This window comes from Anser brachyrhynchus, assembly GCF_964034855.1.
Source record: "Anser brachyrhynchus genome assembly, chromosome: 27".
NCBI lineage: Eukaryota > Metazoa > Chordata > Aves > Anseriformes > Anatidae > Anser > Anser brachyrhynchus.
Genome location: NC_137720.1, coordinates 710007 through 731457, shown reverse-complemented (window position 1 = coordinate 731457; position 21451 = coordinate 710007). Strand labels below are relative to the sequence as shown.

Here is a 21451-nt window from a genome sequence, read left to right as displayed (position 1 = left end):
AGCCGAGGCACCGGCCCCAGCAGCTGCAGGCACGCTCAGGATGGGTCCGGGCCCATCACGGGGCCGGTTTGGCCGCTTCCCACCACACGTAGCCGTGGCACGAAGCTCAGATGGGATCAGCCTGCCCGCAGCAGGGCCCCCACCCCCTGTGCCTCTTTGGCCTGGAGCCACGGCAAGGGCCCCGCACGCATCGCAACGGCAGCATCGCCAACCCCTGCCCTGGGCACGGCCACACGCTCCCCCAAGTGCAGGGCTCTGTACCTTGCCTGAGACCCTGCAGATGGGGCCACTTCTCCAGCCTGCAGAGCTGCGAGATGCACCTGAGCAACACGAGGCCACCACGGTTTGCAGGAAGCAGAACAAAGGTCTTGAAAAACCAGGGGAAAAGCCTGGGCAAAGTGCAGTGGAGTGTGTCCTTGGCCGTGTTTGCAATGAACACAGCCCATCCAGCCCCACAGGAGAGCCACCCGCTGGGGCTCACGCTGCTCTCTGCAGCCACCTCTCACTGCCATGCAACAACTGAGCATCACTCATCTCCTCCTTAATGGATCCATGACACCGGCAAAGGGCTCTCATTAACAGAATATAATGCGCAGTGAAAATAATTGATGATCATCTTGTAACAATTGATTATCTGTCCACTGTAATGCTGCTTTGCTCATAGGGTAAGGGGAAATCGCTTTTCCCTGCTCAGTGCAGAGCAGGCAGCCAAGCACACAGCCGTGTCCGTTCCTGCCCATCTCCGCCATGTCACAGGCACAGCACTGCAGCCAGGGAGCCCCCAGGCTGTGCGCGCACCCAGCAAGGCAGGCCCCATGCCCCAGGGCAGCCTGGCACGGCTCATCTATCCCCCGACACACACAGGATGGTGCAGGCACCTGGCATTGGCTCCAGACAGGTCTGGCACGGAGGCAGCCTGCGGCCCCCATCTCGGCCTTGGCCAGGCTCAGCTTTTCTAGGAGGCTGCCCTCTGGCCAAGCAGCCCTCCCGCCTCCTCTCGCCAGCACAGCATCAGCATAACCCATGCCAGTGTCTTCGCAGGGCGGCTGGGAACAGAAAAGGTTGTTTGCAGAGCAGCAGCCCTGACTGCTCAGCCGGAGCTGCAGACTCAGCAGAACTCAAGTCTCCCGAAAAACCTGAATAAACTCCCCTGTGCACAGAGCCGGACCCGTGCAGCGGGCAGGGACCCAGATCCTCTCCTCATGCTTGTCACATGAATGAGCTCTGCGGCTGGGCTCACGCCTTTCATCTCGGAAGGGGATTGTGTGTATTATGGGGAGGATTAGGCCATTTCGTGAGGCCAGGAGGATCTGTGCGTGCAAGGCTCCAGGGCTGGTGCAGGGAGTGGGGCTCAACCCCTCCCTGCCCGCCCTGGCCTGCTGCGACCCAGCAGGGAGGGCGCTGCCTTCGCACCCACTCCTGCCCAGCGCGGGCGGCAGAGCCCGCTCCGGGCACCTGCGGGGCTGGGACACGCTTGGGCAGCTCCTGGAGAGGCTGCGCCTCTACGGGGTCACCGGGACCTCGCCCCGCATTCCCCAAATCGCCTGGAACAGGCCAGGCAGCAGGGATGTGGAGACACGGGGCGAGCAGGACCAAGCAGGACCCGCTGCCACCGCCTTCCTGACCCCAGTCCCTCCGGCCTCATGTCCCCTGCTGGGGAGGGCTGGGGGGCTGCTGCTGCTCGCTCTCCCCACCCTACATGAGCTGCCCCAGCCCTGGCACAGCCTCCCCAGGTGCCGTGGCCAGCAGCTGGCAGGGGTCCCGGCTCCTGGCCACCAGCCAGAGCCCCCGCCCCAGCCACCGCTGAGCATTTCTGGTCAGAGACCTCAGAGGTCTGGGAAAACAAACTACATGGGAATTAGCTCCCAAGTATTTCCTCAATTCTACCTGCTATGAAGAGAATTTTATTTTGCTTCCCCCAGGAGGAAGGAAGGCAGCTTGACAGAGGGTTTTAAGGAAATCTGTGCAATAACTCTCACAGCCCAGCCTCAAAGAGCTGCAGCGGGGGGCAGGCATGCCGCTGTGGCCGCTGACCCGGGAGCACCCTTCAGGGAGCCCCTGCCCGCACCCACCACGGGCTTTCTGCAGCCCCCAGGAGAAGCAGCCCCTCAGCAGCGCCCGGCTCTGCAGCCACCCTTTGCTTGCAGACTGGACGTGACTAATTGCAGCACCGTGACTAATTGCGGCACCATGACTAATTGCAGCACCGCTCCCTCTGCGAGGCTCCAGCCCCCAGGGAGGAGCGGGGTGAGGAGGCAGCACTGTCAGGGCTGGGGCCGAGCGTGCTGCGGGGCAGAGTCCATGCAGGCCGCGGTGCCAGCCCCGTCACGCACCAGCCACCTGCACCACAGGGCGGCCTTGCCCGTGCCTCACAAGTGATTGATTACAGGATCCATTAATTACGGGATGCATTACGGGATCCCCAGCCTGAGTCACTGCGTTGCCGAAACGGGGCAGGAGCACTCCTCCCCAAACCACCCAATGCCCCTTCCTCCCCCAGCGCCCTGCTGTCAGCGGGGCTCCAGTTCCAGGCCTCCAGAGAGAGCAGGCGAGGGCAGGCCCAGGGGGAGCCCGGCCAGGAGGGGGCTGGCACAGGGCCCTGAGGGACGCGTGGGGCAGAAGCCACCCCTAGAAATCAGAGGTTTTAGTAACAAGACCTTATCAGCTAGCCAAGTCAAAACAGCAGGAAATTATTTAAACATTTTTCCTTAGAAGACCAAGTTGGCCCCCTGCCCTGGCTGCGCAAGCCTCTCAGAAGCCAGAGGCAGGAAAGTCGTGTCAGTTACGGTAAAGCATACATCGGCTATTACGCTACCAGAACCCAGGGAAAACAGGACACCTGTTTTTATGAGGCAGCTAACAAAGGTCAAGCATAGGAAGAAAGCAGCAGACAGGGCCAAGCGCTTCTCGTCCCAGAGGAAATCAACATCACCCGAAGCTGCAGGGGCACAGGCAGAAAGCTGCAGGGCCACAGCCAGCAGCTGCCCAACACCCCCAGGGGCATTGCAGGTCCCCAGACCAGGGGCTGGGGCAGGAGTGACCAGCCGAGCCCCCATACCCCCCCTTGCCAGCTCGGGGCAGCCCCACGCCCCCCTCACCCTCAGGGGACACCCAGCACAGAGCCCCTGGAAACACAACACAGGTGTGCACCTAGAGGAACAGGGACCACACCTCAACTGATCACGGTTAGTTTATTGCGATGGGAACCAGTTACGGTAGCTACAACAGACACAGCATTTATGGAAATACAGTTACTTGGTTTTCCAGTATCGCCTCTCAGTACAATAAGAACCTTCTGTATAAAATACTGTTGGCTTTATAAAGTTTCTCTACAGTATGAAATACCTTGTCTAGTTTCGTGAGATTTGGAGCTGGCTGTCACACAGCTGGAGAGCCCCAGCAGCAGCACAGATCAGAGCAGTCAGCAACCCCACACGATGCCACACCAGGCATACTTGGGGCAGGGTGTGAGGCTGACCAGGAGGGGTTTGGGTTCCCTCATCCCACCAGCACCAGGCCCAGAGCACCCACAGCACCACAGGCTGCCAGCCTGGGCAGGCAGGGAGAGCCTCTTCATCACAGCCCTGCCCCTAGAACAGACATTTGGGTGCCCCTACACACACCCCATAGAAAAGAGGAACATTAAGGCATTCATAAGCATCCTTTTAAAAAGGGTGGGAGAGTGTCTCTAAAAAAAGAATAGGAAGACCAAGTTGTGGCCATCTTGCAAACTCCAAACAAAAGCCTCCTCTTGCAGCTGAAGAGATTGAAAGACATGCGAAACATTTCATCCCTTGCAGGAACCACAGCAGCTTCCCCCCCAGGTAGGGTACATCAAATTAGGAGCTCTGTACAGCTGGAAAAGCAGGTAGGAACCCAGGATCTCCCCAAGGCTGTGTTTTCCTGACATGCAAAGGCTGCAACCGGAGCAGTAAGACATGTACGCAGGCATGCACACACACGCACTCCCACACAGCCAGCCTGGCAAGGCTGACGGTGTGCCCATGGGAAAGGGCACCCTCTCCCGCAGGCAGGAGTTTCAGGCTGAGGAGCTTCGCACTGCCAGAAGAGATCTGCACAGGGAAGCTGAACCAGCCCCTAAAGGAAAGCACCGAGTCTCCTTGCTGCCTCCTCTCACAACACCACGACCTGGGCTAAGGAACTGCTTTGCACCATATCTGACCAGCCAGGCTGCTTTAGCCCCACTTCATCTCCCCCTAACCCCCCAAATATACGTTGTTTGGCATGTTCCTGGAACGTGGCTGTAAGTATGAAAGAAGAGTTCAACATTTGATGGGTGAATTGTAAAAAAAACAAGTTTATTTGAAAAAATACTCAGCCTCTTACAAGATTTCTGATCAACATTTACTAGAACTTGAGAGCCATTAACCTGCTCCACATACGTTGAGATATTTTCCAACACTAAAAAATAAAAAATAAATACGTACAAATTCTTTCCACCCCCTTACACATCCTAGATGTGAGTGGTTTGGCATCCATTGCCTTAATATCTTAGTTGAACAGAAGCAAGTAGAAGAGGTTTTTCTAAGAGATAAAAGAGCAAAAGCAGAATACCTGTCTCAGGGATGTATCAACGATAGTCCGGTCTATCTGGCCCCTTCAGCCTGCAAAGCATTAAGCATCCAAACCCACTTGTCTTGTCAGGACTCTGAGCTGGCGGTTCCCAGGTAGAAACCCACACCACAGACAGGGCAGCACCTGCGAGCCCCCCCAGATGGGCCGGTGGACTGGTGCCCCCCATGCCAGTGCCCAGTTTGGGTCGCATCACATCGAGAAGAGGCACTGCAGAGGTGGAGGCAGGAGGCTCCCACCCACGGGGGGCACAGACCCCAACCCTCCACAGGTGGCACCTCGCGGGGAGGGCTGATGCACACCAGGGCTGCTCAGGCCCGAAGGACGCTCGCACAGAAGACACCGCCCGACATGAACTCCAGCCATCCTTTTCCAACCTGAATATCCCATGAGAACACAACTACAAAAGAAGGATTTTTAAAGAACTACAGTAGCTAAAGTGTTTTCAAAACATACCTAAAGACCACCTAACAGAGTCAGGAGGCATCTGGTACAGGAGCTGAAGACCCCCTGCCCAGATCTCCCCCCCGTGGATAGCCCGCAGTAAGAAGCGTGTGAAGCAGTATTCATCCGGGGCTTGGCCCTGACATCCCCTGTGCTTCAACAAATCCAGTATCCTGCTTTTTATGGCTTTTTAACAACAGAACTCCTCAAAATACACGCACACACACACCATACCCCGAGCAGAATACAGAGCTAAAGCATGGTTTACAGAGTAGAGTTAAGGCTCATCCAGATTCAGCTAGATATGAAGACTGTAAGGCACGTATTAGTACAATCATGTTACTGTTAAAAAGCCAGAATATAAAAAAGTCATCCCTTCCCCCACCCCCACCCCAAACACGCGAGGATACTGCACACATAGCTCTGTTACCTTTGTTGAACACAGATGGAAAGACAATTCAGAGCCTGGTTAAAAATGAACACCTGGTTTAAACACTTCTCACAGCCGCTCAACACCAGCAGAGCATTTCCCCAGACACCGCTTCAGGGCAGCGGCACTTCCCCCCAACACACTGGGATTAAAACCAGTCCCTCACATGTGGCTTTCTTCCTCTTTGACACCGTCTTCCGTGCTCTTCTGTGGCAAGGTGGCCACATCATTGTTTGCCTCTTTCTGTTTCTCAGCCTCATCGATGTTGGTCTCCTCCTCTTTCCCTTCATTCCTCGTCTTCTCCTCTGCCTTCTGTTCCTTCGCCACCAGGCGGTAGTTGATGCCCATCCCGATGAAGAGGTAGACCCCAGAGACGATGAGGATGACCCCACAGGCCCAGTACGTGTACTTGTAGTCACCATACATGTCATTGAGCTTACCTGACAGACAGAGAAGGGACAACTTAGCAAAACTACTCCCAGCACCAACAGGGAACTGCTCCAGGCTGAGAAAGCACTCCCAAGAGCAGCCCAAGCCTATCACCTTTGCTTCAGGTCTTTATTCCTTCTGACCCCTGCTCCCCCAACTTGGGCCAGTGCTCAGCCCACCCCCACTCCCCCAAATTCCAGGGAAGCTCTAGTGGCTGGTGCTCACCCCCCCTCATCTCCACCCAGAAACAGAACCCAGCAGGAAGACTGCCCACGGCTGGGACCCACACCCCCCCGTAAGGCCAGACCAGAGGGGCTGCACGCGTGGGCACCCTACCGAGCAGAGGGGGTCCCAGAAGCACCGGGCAGCACTCCACAATGGTCACAAGGCCGACTGCGCTGGAGAACCTTTGTGCTCCCACCAGGTCCATCAGGGTTTCAAAGAGCACGGAGCTAAGCCAGCCAAAGGCAAAGCCAAAGAAGCCAGCATAAATGCAGAACCCAGCGTAGGTGGTGGACATGGGGGCCAGGAGGTGGCACACCCCATTGTAAATCACGGAGATGGCAAAGAAATACTGGACTCTCGGTCTGATCCACTTGGTGTTTGCCACCAGTCCCATGGAAGGTCTGGCTACCATGTCTACAAAGGCCAGTATGGAGAGCAAGAAGGCTGCAGACTCGTTGGCAATCTTCTTGCTCTTCGCATAATTGCTGAGGAAGACCAAGGGAGTGAAGAGCCCAAAAAACATGATCACATTGCCCGACAGATAGAGCAGGAAGCCTCTGTGCGTGAACAGGGAAAGGTCCAAGAACTTGTTGATCGTCTGGAAGAGCGTGCTCTTCTCTTTCTTCGCCTTCCCACCAATGAGGTCTGTGCTAGTATCACCATCATCTTTTTTCGCTTTCCCAGCTTCCTGCAACACTTCTTTAGCAGCCTCTTTTTTCAGCTGGTCTGGCTTGGGGCCAATTGGTCGCATGAGGGACCCAGCAACACAGCAGTTCAGCAGCAGACCACCGAGGATGAGGAAGCTCCCTCGCCAGCCAAATATACCAAAGAACATCTGGTTCACAGGCGCCAAGGTCGACAGGAACACGGGGCTGCCTGCCATAGCCAGTCCATTTGCCAGGGGACGCTTCTTGAAGAAGTACTTGCCAATCATGGTTAAGGCTGGGTTCAGGTTAAATGCAAGTCCGAGGCCTGAAAAAGAGAAGAAATGAAGGATTCAGAGTTCTGCAACCCCTGCAAGCCAGCAGCACTGACAGAGGGGCCAAGTAAGAGGAACAGGGTTTCAGTTCTCACAATTTAGGAGTACCACTTCTGCTGTTTTAGCTTTCAGCTTACATAAGCAACATGCAGCCCCTCGCTACCCATTCCTGGCAGTTTCTGGGAGGACAAGCTAGGGCAGCGGAGTTGTGTGCAGGAGTTAGGGGAGGCAAAAGGAGAACCGCCACAATCCGTAACAAGCCTTACATCTACTGGCATGGCACAATCCTAACCTGAGACAGCAATAATGGAAGGCTTTCTATTTTAAGTAGGCAAATACAAGTGCCTGTGCACTTACATTCTTTCTGCATTATGTCACCAGGGCCACCTTTAAGCTAAAGTACATAGAGGGAATCAGCACACATGCAAATTCAGGGTAGATGTTTCCTAAGAATTACTAGGTAGAAGTTCCTTCTCCGAAGAGGACTTATCCTGGTTGCAGTCCCATTGTAGCAGAATGTCACTTACCCCCTACAACCCCCACGCAGAAGTAGAGCTCCTCCACAGTGTTGCAGAAAGAAGCTGCAATCAAACCACACCCGGAGAGGCACCCACCCACGATCATGATGGGTCGGCTGCCGTATTTGTTCACCAGGATGCTGCTGATGGGACCTGGGAAGGCAAAGGAGATATGGGCAGAGATGAGTTACTTTTGCACTGGAGACCAGACAGACGAGCAGGAGGACAGACAAGCACCTAGGAGGTCTACAGCTAAAGGCTTCCAGTTCCCACATGGTGACGCTTCACCCAGCAAGGGAACCGGGGTAAGGGGAAAGGACGGAAGGTGCAGAGACAGCTGAAGATAAGAGTGACATTTGGTTAAAGCACACGCTGAAATCCCAGCTGGAGAAGCGAGACTACAGCAAGTGCTGTAGGCTGTGGCTTCTGTTGAGCACCAGGAGCTGTTTACAGCTGCCGAAAGCCATGACTTTCCTGTGCAAGCTGCCTTCTGTGGGCCACACAGCAACACTGTGGGCCACGATAAGCTGCCTTCCTGGGCCACCTGCTCCCCACAGCCAGGGCTTTGGGCCAGGGCAAAGCCTTCCCAGCACTGGGCCGGTGGCCATGGGCCACCATCTGCACCACCACAGCCCAGGCGCTGGGCAAAGCCCAACAGGGTAACAGCCCCCTTCCAGCTTCCCATGGGAACCAGACACGGCTGTGAAGCAGCAGCAGCTTCGATGGGCACTGGGCAAAGTGCCCCAACAGCTCGCAGGAGGAAAGGCCACTGTGCTGCACCAGGGAGGCACAGGGGAAAGGCAGCTTCTGTTTTCACTGCTACCCTGAGGTAGGAAAAGCCCAATGGCTCTGCACACCTGCCTTTTAAGTGCTTCATTATCAGCAGCTTTAATCCAAAGCAAACAGTGATTAGATACTGTGAAGCATGCTCTACAGATACTAAGATGTATTTAAATAAACTGAATGAACATCCATTGAATATTAACAAACCTAGTTTTACCATTAACAGATAGCAAGGCTGTCAACATGTTATTCACGGGTCCTCAGACGCTACTTGACCTTTCTGCCTAGTTTAAACAAAGCCTGAAGAACATTTGGGAACCCTGGCTGCTGCTGCAGCAGCTCTCCTAGAGGCCAGAGGGATGCATCTGCCTGGGTGTGGGTGGCAGCACCTGTGTTACCAGGTCACAGGCAAACAGGTCAAGGTAGGTGAGCTGCTGGGATTTGGTGCTAACTGTTCAGGATGAGCAGGAGAGGCAGCGTCAGCAAGGAGAAGGGACAGGGAGCCCCCCAGACCCAAGCCCATGAGGAGCACCAGGCACTGTAGCCCCCAGGGCACTCAGCGAGACTGGTTCTCAGCACACCAGGAGAAGGAATGGCCCAGATCAAGCCTCATTAAGGCAGCTACATGGTTTACAAGCTTGTTATAACATTGGAGCAGGGAGATGTGCCGGTCGCCTCGCTAGCTAAGCAAGGACAAAGCAGAGCCTGTTTCCCCCAAAGGAAAAGCCTCACGCTCAGCCAGGCCGCTGACGTCAGCTCCTTCTAATGCACAAATGCAAATAAGACTCGGGCACTTTGCCAGCTTAGGATGGCAGCAGTACAAGCTCTGATTTGCCTCTGAAGTACACACAACAGCAGTGTCCCAATAAGAGTTTCTTTCAGCCCGGCTACCCGGTGCAAAACTGCATTTGCAAGCTGGTACAAGGCACTGGGACTTAGGGACAGGAGATGCAAGGACTGGAAATGCATCGCCCCAGCAGACCGCAGGCTGCCTGCTCCTAGCTGGTATAAAGAAACACCGAATGCACAGCCTGGGGATTAAGAGACTCCAAGCAGTTTCTGAAGCACGGGGAGGGGAGCTGTTTCACTCTAAGTAGTTCGCTTTATTCTGCTCGTGTTTCTGTGCTTCCAGTGCATTCTGCCATCTCCAACCAGCACAAGCTGTCTAAGGCACTGCTCAGCACCAGCAGGGAAGAACAGACATCAAACTTCAGCAGTCAGAGCTGATCAGAAAAGGGAACAGATCCTTACAGACAGCCACTGCTTGCTGGATTCAAAAAAGTCTTATCTAAAAGAGAAAGACAGACCCCGTGAACAGGGCTCCTCCGCTCAGCACAGCCGTGCCCCCAGCCTCCTGGTGGGTGCTGGAGGCAGACACAGCATCAGCCGTGCATTGTAACAAGTGCAGAATTACACAAGCTGTAATTCCCCGGAAAGATTTTACCTACAGCTTTGCTGAGAAGGACAGATTAACCCAGCTTCTGCATTCTGGGCATTAAAAAGAACTTTTTGAGCAATCTACTTCAAGCAAACTTGCTAAGGGAAGTTTTGTTCTCACTTAACGCTCCAACTCTTAGTAAAATTTTGGCTGTTGTTGTTACAGCGAGATGCAATTAATCAGACCCAGCACCCCATACTCCAACACCGCTGTCTCCAGTTCACTTACCTCCTGCATACATAACAGCCAGCATGATGGAGGAGATCCACGAGACTTTGCTGCTAGATGCGTTGAAGATGACCTCAATCTCTTTGAAGAACACAGTGATGGATTTGGGGAAGGCATAGGAAAACCCGATGGAGATGAAAGCTCCGATGACCACAGCCCATCCCCACCCTCCTTCAGGAGGAGTGTATCCCACAGGGCCTCCAACGGCCGGTGGCATCTTGAACGAAGCTGGTGATGACTCGGTCGGGGCTCAAAGACCTGCAAAGGACAAAGTATTGTCTCGGCTGAGCGCGGACTGCGTCCCCGCTGCCCTGCCACGCGGAGAGCCCTGCCTGCAAGGTGAGCACGCCACCAAGCAGGCCCGCGGTGCTGCCAGGCAGCGACACCAGCACCCAGATCCCCTCCAGGAGAGCTGGTCTGAGCATGGCGCACCCCAGGCTCGTGAGCACGCTGGCCCCAGAAGGCTCTCCCAAGTCACAGGCTCAAATCACCAGTGGCCTTTAAAAGCCCTGGCAAGCAAGTATTTATAAACAACAGGTTGAAGACACGATATGCTATTATAAGCCGAAAAGGGCAGGCAGTGACCTTGCCAACAGCAGCCGGGCACAGCAACAAAGAGGAGGCCGCACAGCAGGGCCATGCTACCAGCAGCACCGGGCCGGGCCCCCGGAGGGTCCCCCAGGGCAGCACCCATCAGGATGGGGCTCGCGGTCCCTGGCGTGGCCCCGGGGCAGTGCCAAAACCACCCAGCACACACCGGGAGCGGGGCACTGGGCACCCCCAGCACTGAGCTGCTCACACAGGTTTTCATGAAATCTGCTATCAGTGAGACCCATTAATTAACCCCCACTGGCAATGCTAAAACCAAGCCCTGACAGCCCCCAGCAGTGTCCCAGCAGGTCCACAGCCTTCCTGACCCTCACCCAGGGAAGGCCAGCGAGGCGCCGGCGCTCCAGGCAGTGGCAAGTGCTCCCCTGCAGGCAGGCAAGGGCCGGAGGGGAAACCCCAGAGGCAGGCAGGGACCCCAGGAGGCCACCTCGAGCAGCCACCCCACGCTCTGGAGGGCTGCCCGGAGCAGGGGCAGCACACCCAGGTTATTAAGTGCATGCACACCAGGAAAAAACAGAAGAGGCAGACAAACAGGTGCCACCCCAGCACACCCCCCTGAAGGTCACAGGCCGCAGCTAAACTTAGCCACGAGCAACAACAGCGAGAAGCTTCCCGGGATGCTGCCAGGGCTCCCTGCGCTCACCGCAGCCCCGGGGCGGGAGGTGGATTCGCTCCAGGCCAGCCTCCCCAGGGCTCTGCCCCTACAGGACATCTCCACACCCACCCCGTAACCAAGCCATAGCCAAACACTTCCTCTCCGATACCAAAAAAAGCTGCAGTAGATTTCATGAGAGCACCCAAATACAAGCAGCATTGACCTTAGAAGTTCAAAAACAGACAGGATTAGAAAACAAAATAAATTTCAGCTGTATCTGCCGAACCATGGGATCCTTCTTAGAGAGGCAGAACATGGAAAGGCTGGTTCAGTGCAAGAGGAAGGCTGCTCATGCACTTCCAGTACTGCAGCTCCTGTACTTGCTGTACAGCCTGCTCACACACCAAAGCTGTGGTTATTTGAAAAAAACAAGGCTGCTCCAGGCAGCAGAGAGCAGCACAAACCACCCCAGAGAGGAAGCACAACCAGACCAGCTGCTCACATACACATTTCACAATATGCAAAACAGCAGGAACTGCCACAGTCCCTGAAACTCCGGCGTGCCCCTGCAGATTTCAAGATGCTCTCGGTGCCGGGATCCTGCCTGCTGCAGCAGGACATCTGCTGGAGGCGGCCAGGCCAGCAGACAGCCCAGCCAGGGAGAGGCAGAGCTCAGAGCCAGGCAGCTCGGGCCCACTGCGACGGCTGCAGCACCGCCAGGCCACGCTCTGCTCAGACCAAGCCTTGCGAGCCACAGAGGGGGCGGCAGGCTCCTTTGGCAGAATCTAAACCCTCCTGCTAGTTTTCTGCTCTGCTGCTCAGGTTTTCCGTTGAAGAAAAAGTCGTCTTCAAGCACAAGACCTTTCTTCAGAGCTCCTGTAAGTCACAACGCGACGCAGCGGTAACTTCAAATGCAAAGCAGCATGCTAAGTCAAACAAAGCTGCAACGTGTCCTATTTATAGCACGCATCCGTTTGGGCTCACGGCGATTACTATCTCATCCACGGCCACTTGCATGCCAGCATCCACCTGGCGCACTCCCTCCTGCTCCTGGCAGCCCATGCGTTACCGCAGGTACCCGTATCGCTTTCATTTGCTCTTTCACTCCGCCACCCGCCGGAGCCCCGCAGCTCCTCCTGCCGAGCAGAGGCCTCCCGGCCACAGGCCCAGGACGCCCTGAGCAGCAGCAGGAGGGAGGCGGCGCTGCAGGCTGCCTTCCCTAAGCCCTTAAGACTGGTTTAGCCTGGCCCAGGCACGGAGCTTCCCTGCTGGAAGGGTATTTTGCCTGCGCCCTGGCCAATGCGGCACATGACTGTCACAAGCACGCTGCCCCTTCAAACAAACAAATCATTGACAGGATGCTCCCCAAAGCGAGCCCCCCCATCGGCCCGACTCACCGCAGCCACGGGCAAGGACGGTGCCAGCCAAGCCCTGCACAACAAGCAGCCACCGTGCACTTTGCCCTCTGGCCATTGAGGCAACTCACCCAGAAGTTACGTACTTTCTGGAAAGCTGATATGAATATTGGGGTTTAACACCACCTCCCGGACAGTGCACACTGAAGTTTCCTGCTTGCTCTTGCTTTCTGAGTCAGACTGAGCTTTCACAGCATTCAGTAAGATTTAAGGCATCATCTAACTATCCTGATTTGCCTGAAACATTCTTAAAAAAGAGAAACTAGCACATTTTGTTAAAAACTACCAGCTACTAGCAAGTAGTAAGAACTACCCGATAGCACAAATAAAAGCTACTGGCAATAAAAGGTATCAAATCAAAAAAGCTGGGGGGTGTTGATGAGGTTAGGGATTTTTCCACTTTGCTTCTGAGACAGAACACAGGTTTGATTCTTCTATCACTCCCGAGAAGCTCAGCTGTGCCAAAATTACTGTGGCTTGGTTCATTTATTTGTTCTTCCTCTGCAAGCAGCATTCCTCTTCCTATGGCTGTTCAGGTGGCATCTTCCTATAAAAGAAGATACTTCTGGGGGGTTAAACATAACCTCTCTTGCATTGCCAATGCTTGGTGAAAAGCCTTGGCCTGAAAGCAGCTCTAGGAAGTTTGAGACCATTAAGCTAGATTCCCGAAGTCTGACGCCAGAGGGTTTACATGAGTTCTGCGTGCCACAACATTTTTCCCTGACTCATTACAAATCCTTATTAAGACAGACCAGTTTTAGAAAGCTTTTCGTTCTACCGCATTAAAGTTTCTTTCTGATTTCCTCCTTGCCCCCACACAGACGTAGTTTCAAATGAGTGGAAAAAAGCACATGCAAGGCAGTCAGTCCAAAAGGAAAGCTTCCCTCCCCTTTGAAAAAAACAACGTAGTTATGACATTTGCAGTTCTGTTTTGGAAGAGCTGCAATGTGTAAGACGTGTTTGGAAATCAAATTCACAGCTGCCAGGCAGCAGCTACAGTTTGCCCTATTAGGAAATAAAATAACCATATTTGCAGTAATTAAGACTGATGAGCCCGAGTAATGACTGCAAGTATCACATCTGCCAGCCTGTAAACTTCTTGACAAATCTGCAGGAATGGGTAGCCTACAGCAAGCCCTCTTCCCACATAGCAATGGTGGGAGCAGAAACTGAGGCAATCCGCACCGTACCATCCAGGAACAGGCCCTGGAGAAGACCAGGATCCTTTCCTCCTCCCAGGTCCCACGCACTGGTACTGCGATTCCTTCCTTGAAGCTGCCTGGATCAGGAAGATTTTAAGACTTCTGCTTACATAATGCAGCAAATTACTGTGCTTTTATAAGCCCCAGATTGGCAGGATTCCACAGCAGAAAGACAGAGGATCACATTTATAAGGCACTGCAAATGCTGAAAAATATTTCTGGGGCAAGCCCTTTAGCAAAGTATCCTCAAAATGCTTTTTCAGGGCAGGAAGAGAAGAGGCTTCTCCCCGCAGGTCCCCGCCCGTCCCCTCTCACTCCCATCCTTCCAGCTCAGGGTTTTACCTCACCAGGCACACATCCACATTGCACCCACTGCCTTGGGTGCTTTTAAAACCTCTCCCAGAGCAGCAGGACTCGCTTGGCAGCCACAGGCAGGCAGCACCCACAACAGAAACCAAGCATCCCTTCGCCTGAGCTGAAGTCTTGTGCTCATTGCTGGGGAGACGGAGCTGCTAGCAGCTGCAAGCTGTTTATGGTGAATAACGCTTCATAGCTTCAGATTTGGACTTTTTCTGGCTAAAGGAAAGATCAAACACAGATTGTTATAAGCTAACGAGATGCTGCTTCCACTGGTTTAAAGCAGGTTTACAGAATTAAGCATGGGGATGTAATTCTAGCGAGCACCCCCAGCCGAGGGTTTAACCTGGCTGTACATGGCATACGTGACGACCCAGCATTTGCAAGGGCTCTGCACCAAAACAATACTCAATTGAGGTCCTGCTCAGCTGAAGCGTTTGTTCCCAGGGTGAAGCGAGGTCAGCAGCATGTAAAGAGTTTGCCCAAGGACAGCAGCCCACACAGATGAGCTCAAGGTTCTTTTGCCAGCAGCTGCACAGCCTGCTCAGCACCCCTCCTCTACCAGAAAGCGGCCAGCATATCCCTAGACATGCTCCAGTCTGCCAGCCTGGTGAGCCAGCCTGGAGAGCAGACAGCTAGACGCCAAAAGGCAAGACTTTTGCACTCATAAAGGAAGGAGCAAGTGGCAGCTGCCTTCATCTTTAGCTCAGAGCTGGATCCCGCAGTGGTGCAAGCCCCAGCCTGCAGCAGCGGGAGCAGAGGTGCGCGGCAGCCCACTCACCGGCACCCGGCGGGCGAGCACTCACCTGGGCAGGGCTGCCGCGCACGCTGGAGGCTCTCCTTGAACATCAGCCACTACAAACACCGTCTGCTGAGGACAGAGCACGCCAGGGATTTGAAGATAATCCCCTGCACAGCAGCCACCGCACCTGGTTCGCAGGCTACAGAAAGGCTGCGCCACAGGTCACCAGCCACCCTCGCTGTCTGCAGCCCTCGGCGCTGCCCACCCTCCTGAGACCACTCAGCAAGCTGGCTGAGGGAGCGGGACATCGAGACCCTTTGTCAGGAGCACAAGGGGGGATTGGGGGGGAACAAACGAAACAGGCAACGATTTCTCCCTCCAGAATGGGTGCATTACAAGCACCCATTCCAGGCTGCTGTTACCACCAGTGATGCTCAGCCTGCCTGAGCAAGGTCCGAGGGTATGGGAGTATGGTATTTCTCATACCAAGCACTGGTATGAGAAAGCATGAAGCAAGCTTAAGCAAGCTATCAAAAAGATCAAGGGGAAAACCTTGGCTGTTTTCTTACATTGCTGCCTGGCAATTGCCATGACTCAAGCGAAGCTCTCCCAGAACCCTCTGACCCACAACCACAGGCAAACCTCACGCACAGGTTACAGGAGCATTACTGCCCAGATCAGCTGCACGCCCAGCACAGCCCCTGCAAACACAACAGCAAGAGGCCAGCCCGGGCACAGCCGCCTCCCGCACCAGGCAGGGCTGCCAGGCTCCATGGCTGTGCCTCTCGTGCTGTGTCCCCGGCACGAAGCCGTAAGCTCACCCACAACCGGAGCTGTGAGGGCTGCAGACACACAGCCCCCCAGCCCGGCACCTCCCGGCTGTGCGGCAGCATGTCCCAGGTGCAGGCAGCGAGGGCCTGGGTGCCAGGGGCTCCTCCTCAGAGCCTCGGAGATGACCTGTGCCTCAACAAGAAATGCTCAGAATGAGAAAAATGTGGTACCAAGTAGCATCAGCATTCTTTCATCAGACATCAATACCAAAGACACATCCCCTCCAGATTTCGCTGCAGAGCACGTTTGCGTGAGGCTGCAGAAATCCAGAGAGTCACACAGTTGCTACAGTCAAAACATTACTGCTCCTTTTCCTAAGGGCATCAGCCTGAGCTCTTTGTTCTCAGCCACCTCTGTATCCTTGCCTCTTTAGAGCCTCCGAAGTAGGGCTAAAGCAGCTCCAGCTCCACAGATGAGACCACCCGACAGCACCTGGGTGACTGTGGTTTCAGGAATCAACTACAGCCTCACACAGACCTTCTTGGGCTACAGCACAATTATACAGCAACAGCTTTAAAGGAAGCAATTTCATAATGACTTTTATAGACAATAATGGGAAGAGGCTCCTGCCTTCTTAAGAAAGATTACTGTTATAGGCTGACTCCACAGAAGGAAATAGAAGTTATAAAACTGTGAGATTAGCGCTATAATGCTCGGATACAGCTTGCCTGCGTAGCCTACGTGCAACTTTTCAACTCCTCACAAGGGATATATAAAGTAAAGCACTGGAAGTCTCCAGCCTATAAAAGTCACTGGGTATTTTCCACCTTAGCTGCCAGATTAAATCAAGACAAGTGAGAGATTTGAGTGCAGCAGAAGTCACATGAGCCATTGGCACCTTTTTAGTGGGAACCACCTCCTGGCTTTCACAGAAGGGGGTGATGCTCTCACCCCTCTGCCTGAAGGGCCAGGGCAGAAAGAATACGGTCCCGTTCGTGGCATGGCAGGGAAGTTAGCAGCGCAGGAGCAAAACACTTGCCTGTAACCAGAGGATCCACCACACCGGTGGGTAAGTGAGAAGACTCCTCACAAAGGCAGCAAACAGGAGCTGCGGGGTCTCTGCCTGCAGCCCCAGCCACCCGCCCAGCCCAGGCACGCAGTGGCTCTTCCCCGCACCAGCGCATTTCTCAGCCCTGCACTTCTGAAGAGTCAAAAAAGCCTCAGAGCGAAGACGCCCAGGAGAGTCAGCCTGCACTAAATTACCTCACTTAGCATGAAAATAGGATGCTTGTGCACCACAGAAAGGCTCCAGGCACACAGAAAAGCAAGAAAACAGTATCATTGGATTTCAGGTGTCTTGTGATGAAACTAAAAAAGACTTGTTTTTTAGCCCCCTCCCCCTTCGAAAATTAAAGCCCAAGAACACCTCGTGCAGACCGCCCCAGCTCAGGGGGCAGCAGGAGCCTGGCAGAGGGGAGGACAGCACTGAGGCGTTATGCTCTGAGGACTTGCTGTCCCGGGGAGGACAAAGGACACGGCTCTGTCCCCTCTGAGCCTCCCCAAGGGGAACTACAGCTCTCCTCGTGGCCCCCCCCTTCGTGACTCTCCTCAGGTCGCTCGCAAGCCCCGTGAGCGCCGCTCGCCCCCGCACGCTGTGCCCCCGCCGCGGGCCGTGCCGGGGGCCGGGGCCCGCGCACCCCCAGCAGCTCGGGGCCCCCGGGCCCCGCTCCGACCCCCGAGCACCGCGCTCCTGGAGCTCGCCGGAGGCCCCCAGGCTGCCCACAGACCCCCCAGGGCCCACCGCCAGTCCCGAACCGCGCTGCGGAGCGACCGAGCACGGCCGGAGCCACCGGGTCGGGGGTGTATCGACGGCCCCGGCTGGGGGGCCGGGAAGCACGGGCGAGGAGCAGCAGCACAAGGGGCCCGGTCACCCCCCCGCCGCCCCGGGCCCGGGCCCCAGGCGCTGCCGGGCCCCGGGTCCCCTTCCCCGCTGTTATCGGCCGCCCGGAGCGGGCTGTAATCGCCTCAGCCCCGGCTCCCCCCCCTATCTGCCTCTCACAAGGTGGGGGTTCGCCCTCCCCGCTACCGGGAGGCCCGAGGGCTGCGGCGCCCCGGGACGGCTCCGTTCCACGGCCCCGCCGGTCACCGGCCGCTCCCCGAGGCGCCCCTCCCGGTCCCCGTTCACCTCTCGGCGGCTCCCGAGGCGCTCCGTCGGACAGCACCGCCTGCCCTTGGCCCTTCGCGGGGGCAGGGGGTGAACGCGGGCCCGGGAACCGGAATCCTCTAACGGGAAAGGTCACGGAACGAGGGCTGGACATCCCCGGCTGCGCGTCGAGCGCCCCGGCCCGGCGCCGACCGGCGGCTGTGGATCCCCGGGCACGCGGTCCGGGGGCCGGCCCCGGAGCTACGGGGAGGGAGCAGCGGCACCGCGCAGACCGTGCCCGCAGGCCACGAGGGGGGGCCCGGGGCCGGCCGCCTCGCATCCCCCGGCGGCACGGGGCGGCAGCTACCGGCCCGGCCCGCAGGAGCTCGCGTCCCTCTCCCGGCCACGCGTGTCCCCGCCGCAGGTGCGCCCTCCACGAGGTCCCTCCACGAGGTCCCGGCAGCGCCCCGCGCCCCCGCCAGGCCGGGAGCGGCAGCCCCGGGGCACCGGGATCGCGGGGCCGCGCCGCCCGCCCCGAGCCCCCCAACCCGGGGCCCCCCATCCCCGCCCCGTCTCGGTCCGGTCCGGTGCCCCCGCCACGTGGCCCCGCCGGGCCCTACCTGCGCGTGCAGCCGCCAGCCGAGCGCACCCCCGCCCCCGCCCGTTATAAGGGCGGCGGGGCCGCGCGGCGGGCGGAGCCGCTGGTGGGGCCTGGGCACGGCCCCGCCCCCCCGCCACGTGCGCGCCCCGGCCCCCAGCGCGCGGCCCCCGCCCGAGCCCCCTCCGGCCCCTCCGCCGCCGCCGTGTGCCCCGGCACGCACCGGGCCCCCCCCACTACCGCCCCCCGTCCCGCCCCGCCCCGCCCCACCGCCATCCGCCGGGACGGGCGGGAAACGCGGCGCCGGCGCGGAGCGGGCACATGGAGCGACGCCGGCCGCGGCTGCCCTGAGCCCCGCGGGGACCGGGACCGGGACCGGGACCGGGACCGGGACGGGTGCAGTGGGGGCACCGCCGGGCCGCCCGCTGCGGCATCCCCCGGGGCTTCTCCGTTTGGTTCCCGGGGGGCTCCGCTCGGGCGGGGGCGCGGCGGCGCAGCCCCTCCAGCCCGGCCGCCGGGGGACCCGGTGGTGCCGCCGGCCGAGCCGCGGGCAGCGCTGCCAAGAAGGCGGCGAGGAGCTGCCAGCGGGAGACGACCCGGGGGTGTCGGCGGGGACGGGCGAGCAGCGGGACCCGCAGCAGGGAGCCTGCCCCGGGCCGGCCCCGCGCAGGCCGCGACCCCCGGCGCTGCCCCGGAGCCCGGTGGCGGCAGCCGGGAGAGGCCCCGCTGGGGCCCGGCGGCGCAGGGCCGTGCTCGGAGCCCTGGGCCGGGAGCTGGGACGTGCTGCCGGGCGCCCCGCTCGCCCCTCGCAGATTCTGGGGCTGTGCCCGTCGGTTCCGCAGGTAATAGCCCAGGCCCGGCCGGCTCACTGACGGAGCGTGGAAGGGGCTGGAAGGTGCTGGAAGCTGCCCACGCGCAGAGCCCCTCGCTGTCCGGATGCAAAATGGTGGCAGCGACGCATCGAGCACCGCGCTCCCCGTGCGTAACAAATCCTGCACGAGGGGGCTGTTACCTGTGAGTGCTTTCCTGGAGCTGCTGGCTCCTGCGGCCTAATGAAGTTAATTGTCTTCTGGGTCGCCTGTCTAATGCTCTAATTTGTTTTAGAGCAGAAAAGTGTGGTGTAGTTCACCTCGGAGCCATGAGAGGCAAAAAGGCAGTGACACTCAGCAGATGGGAGCTGGGGCAGCCGCAGGGGAGGTGCAATCCCTTTCATATCAAAGGCAACCACGGTTCCTCTTCACAGCAAGCGTGTGCATGGGTGTGCTCTGTGTCAAGGCACTTAATGGGCCAGGTGCACTCGATAAAAGAACACCAGGCACTGCAGCAAACTCACTCACCCACTTCTGAAGCAAGACGACGTGAACCAAGGAGTGGGCGGGTGGAAGGCTTTCTTGGTGCATCTACCGTGCAACTTAGTAAACAGGGGTAGGTCCGCACTCCGTTTTGCTTAGACAACAAGACAAATAATAATTAAAAAGGGCGATTTGGGATCAAACTCGAAGTGCCACTTAGCTTTGTCATCCTGTAACACCTTAACTAGGAGCCAGTGCTCTGCGCCGCCTGGAAGAAGCGTGGCAGGCGGCGCGGGGACGCAGTGCCGTCGTGACGGGGGAGGCCGCACCATGTCCTGGGCACCGCTGGACAGTGCCCCCCGGGCACGGCTGCGTGCTGGGGGAGTGCAGAAAACAAGGGGCCAGGCACAGCGGAGCTCAGGGGCAGGGGACTGCCGGAGCTGCACGGGCTTGGCCAGCCGGTGGAAGCTGTGGGACGGTGCTGCTGCTGCTGCTGCTGCTGCTTCATCTTGTAGACAGCGGGAAGGAGTCCATGTTCTGTGCCTCTGCTCTTCTGTCTCCTTTAAAAGGCAGATTTAATATTAATCCCTTCAGGAATTTTTTTCTTGTGAGGAAAACAGGATATTGTTTCAGGATATTGGGCAACAAAGCTGCCCTTGAAAAGCAACTATAAGCAGCCTTGCAGTCCTTACTACTGGCTGCGTTTGTTGTTAATCGAGTTTAAAATTGGGTACAGCCAAGCCATTTTACTTCCAGAATGAGTGAGAGGTCACAGCAGAGTAATTCAAGTTCAGGTTTTCTGTATCCCATTGTAAACACTAAGGACTTATAGTAATCTTAAAATATAATCACTAGCTTTGGTTTCCATTGGAATTAATGTCTCCAACAGGTGTAAAAGGCTATCCCTCTCATCTGTGATGAATACGTGTGTCCTGCTTGATAAGAGAGGTAACAAACAGGAGTCCAAATCCAGGAATTATTGGAAATCTCTTGGGAAAGCCTGTTCTTTCAAGATATCCATTCTAGTTTCCTGACTAGGCTTCGGAAAAAAAGGCTTTCTGAACTTTTGGGTTCACATTTAACTTTAACTGAGCTTCCAGGCCGTGAGTTCACCCATCCTCGCGACCCTGTGACAATGGCTGTGGAAGAGAAGGCGTCGGAGCGCCGTCCTTGGGGAGCGTGGGGGGTCTGCCTCCGTCGGATGATAAAGGCATGACATTGTTTAGGGGTGTGTAACAGCTTCTGTCATTGTTTAGAAAATAATATGTCTTAGGAAGAAATTGTTTGTTGATAAAATGTTTTAAATGGCCACTAATAATCAATAGAAAACCTTTGCAAATGTGGTCTTCTGTACGCTCACTGAGGCTAACACTGCTCTCAGTCAATCCAGACAAGGGCCTGGGCTCCTTCCCTGCTCTGTCCTCTGCCTATTTCATAGAATCGCAGAATGGTGAGGTTGGAAGAGACCCCTGCAGATCATCCACTCCAGCCCTCCTGCCCAAGCAGGGTCCCTTAGAGCGCATTACCCAGGATAACATCCAGGTGGCTTTGAATACCTACAGAGAAGGAGACTCCACGAGCACGGGCAACCTGCGCCAGTGCTCGGTCACCCTCCGAGTGAAGAAGCTTTTCCTCCAGCTCACATGGAACTTGGTTGCTC

General features: G+C 56.8%; 1 protein-coding gene across 3 annotated transcripts; it reads right to left on the bottom strand.

Moving 5' to 3' along the window:
• Nucleotides 1-4298: 4298 nt before the first annotated feature.
• On the bottom strand, nucleotides 4299-18650 carry SLC16A1 (solute carrier family 16 member 1). Of its 3 annotated transcripts, none has more exons than XM_080569216.1 (5): nucleotides 18522-18650; nucleotides 10068-10325; nucleotides 7628-7771; nucleotides 6233-7093; nucleotides 4299-5907 (listed from the first exon to the last, which is right to left on the bottom strand). In XM_080569216.1, the coding sequence occupies exons 2-5, from the start codon at nucleotides 10282-10284 to the stop codon at nucleotides 5630-5632; spliced, it is 1500 nt and encodes a 499-aa protein (XP_080425342.1). In that variant the 5' UTR covers nucleotides 10285-10325; nucleotides 18522-18650; the 3' UTR covers nucleotides 4299-5629. The 3 variants fall into 3 exon arrangements, with proteins under 3 accessions (XP_080425342.1, XP_080425343.1, XP_080425344.1); XM_080569217.1 differs by lacking the exon at nucleotides 18522-18650 and adding an exon at nucleotides 17944-18284; XM_080569218.1 differs by lacking the exon at nucleotides 18522-18650 and adding an exon at nucleotides 12341-12601.
• Nucleotides 18651-21451: the final 2801 nt, after the last annotated feature.

Bases quoted from the DNA above. Each gene is read 5' to 3' on its own strand.
- SLC16A1 (XM_080569216.1), bottom strand. From the start codon at position 10,284: ATGCCACCGGCCGTTGGAGGCCCTGTGGGATACACTCCTCCTGAAGGA. The intron at 7,772-10,067 runs GTAAGTGAACTG...TTGCCTTCCCAG, and splicing joins GGCTGTTATGTATGCAGGAG to GTCCCATCAGCAGCATCCTG. The intron at 5,908-6,232 runs GTAGGGTGCCCA...TCTGTCTGTCAG, and splicing joins TCTGGGACCCCCTCTGCTCG to GTAAGCTCAATGACATGTAT.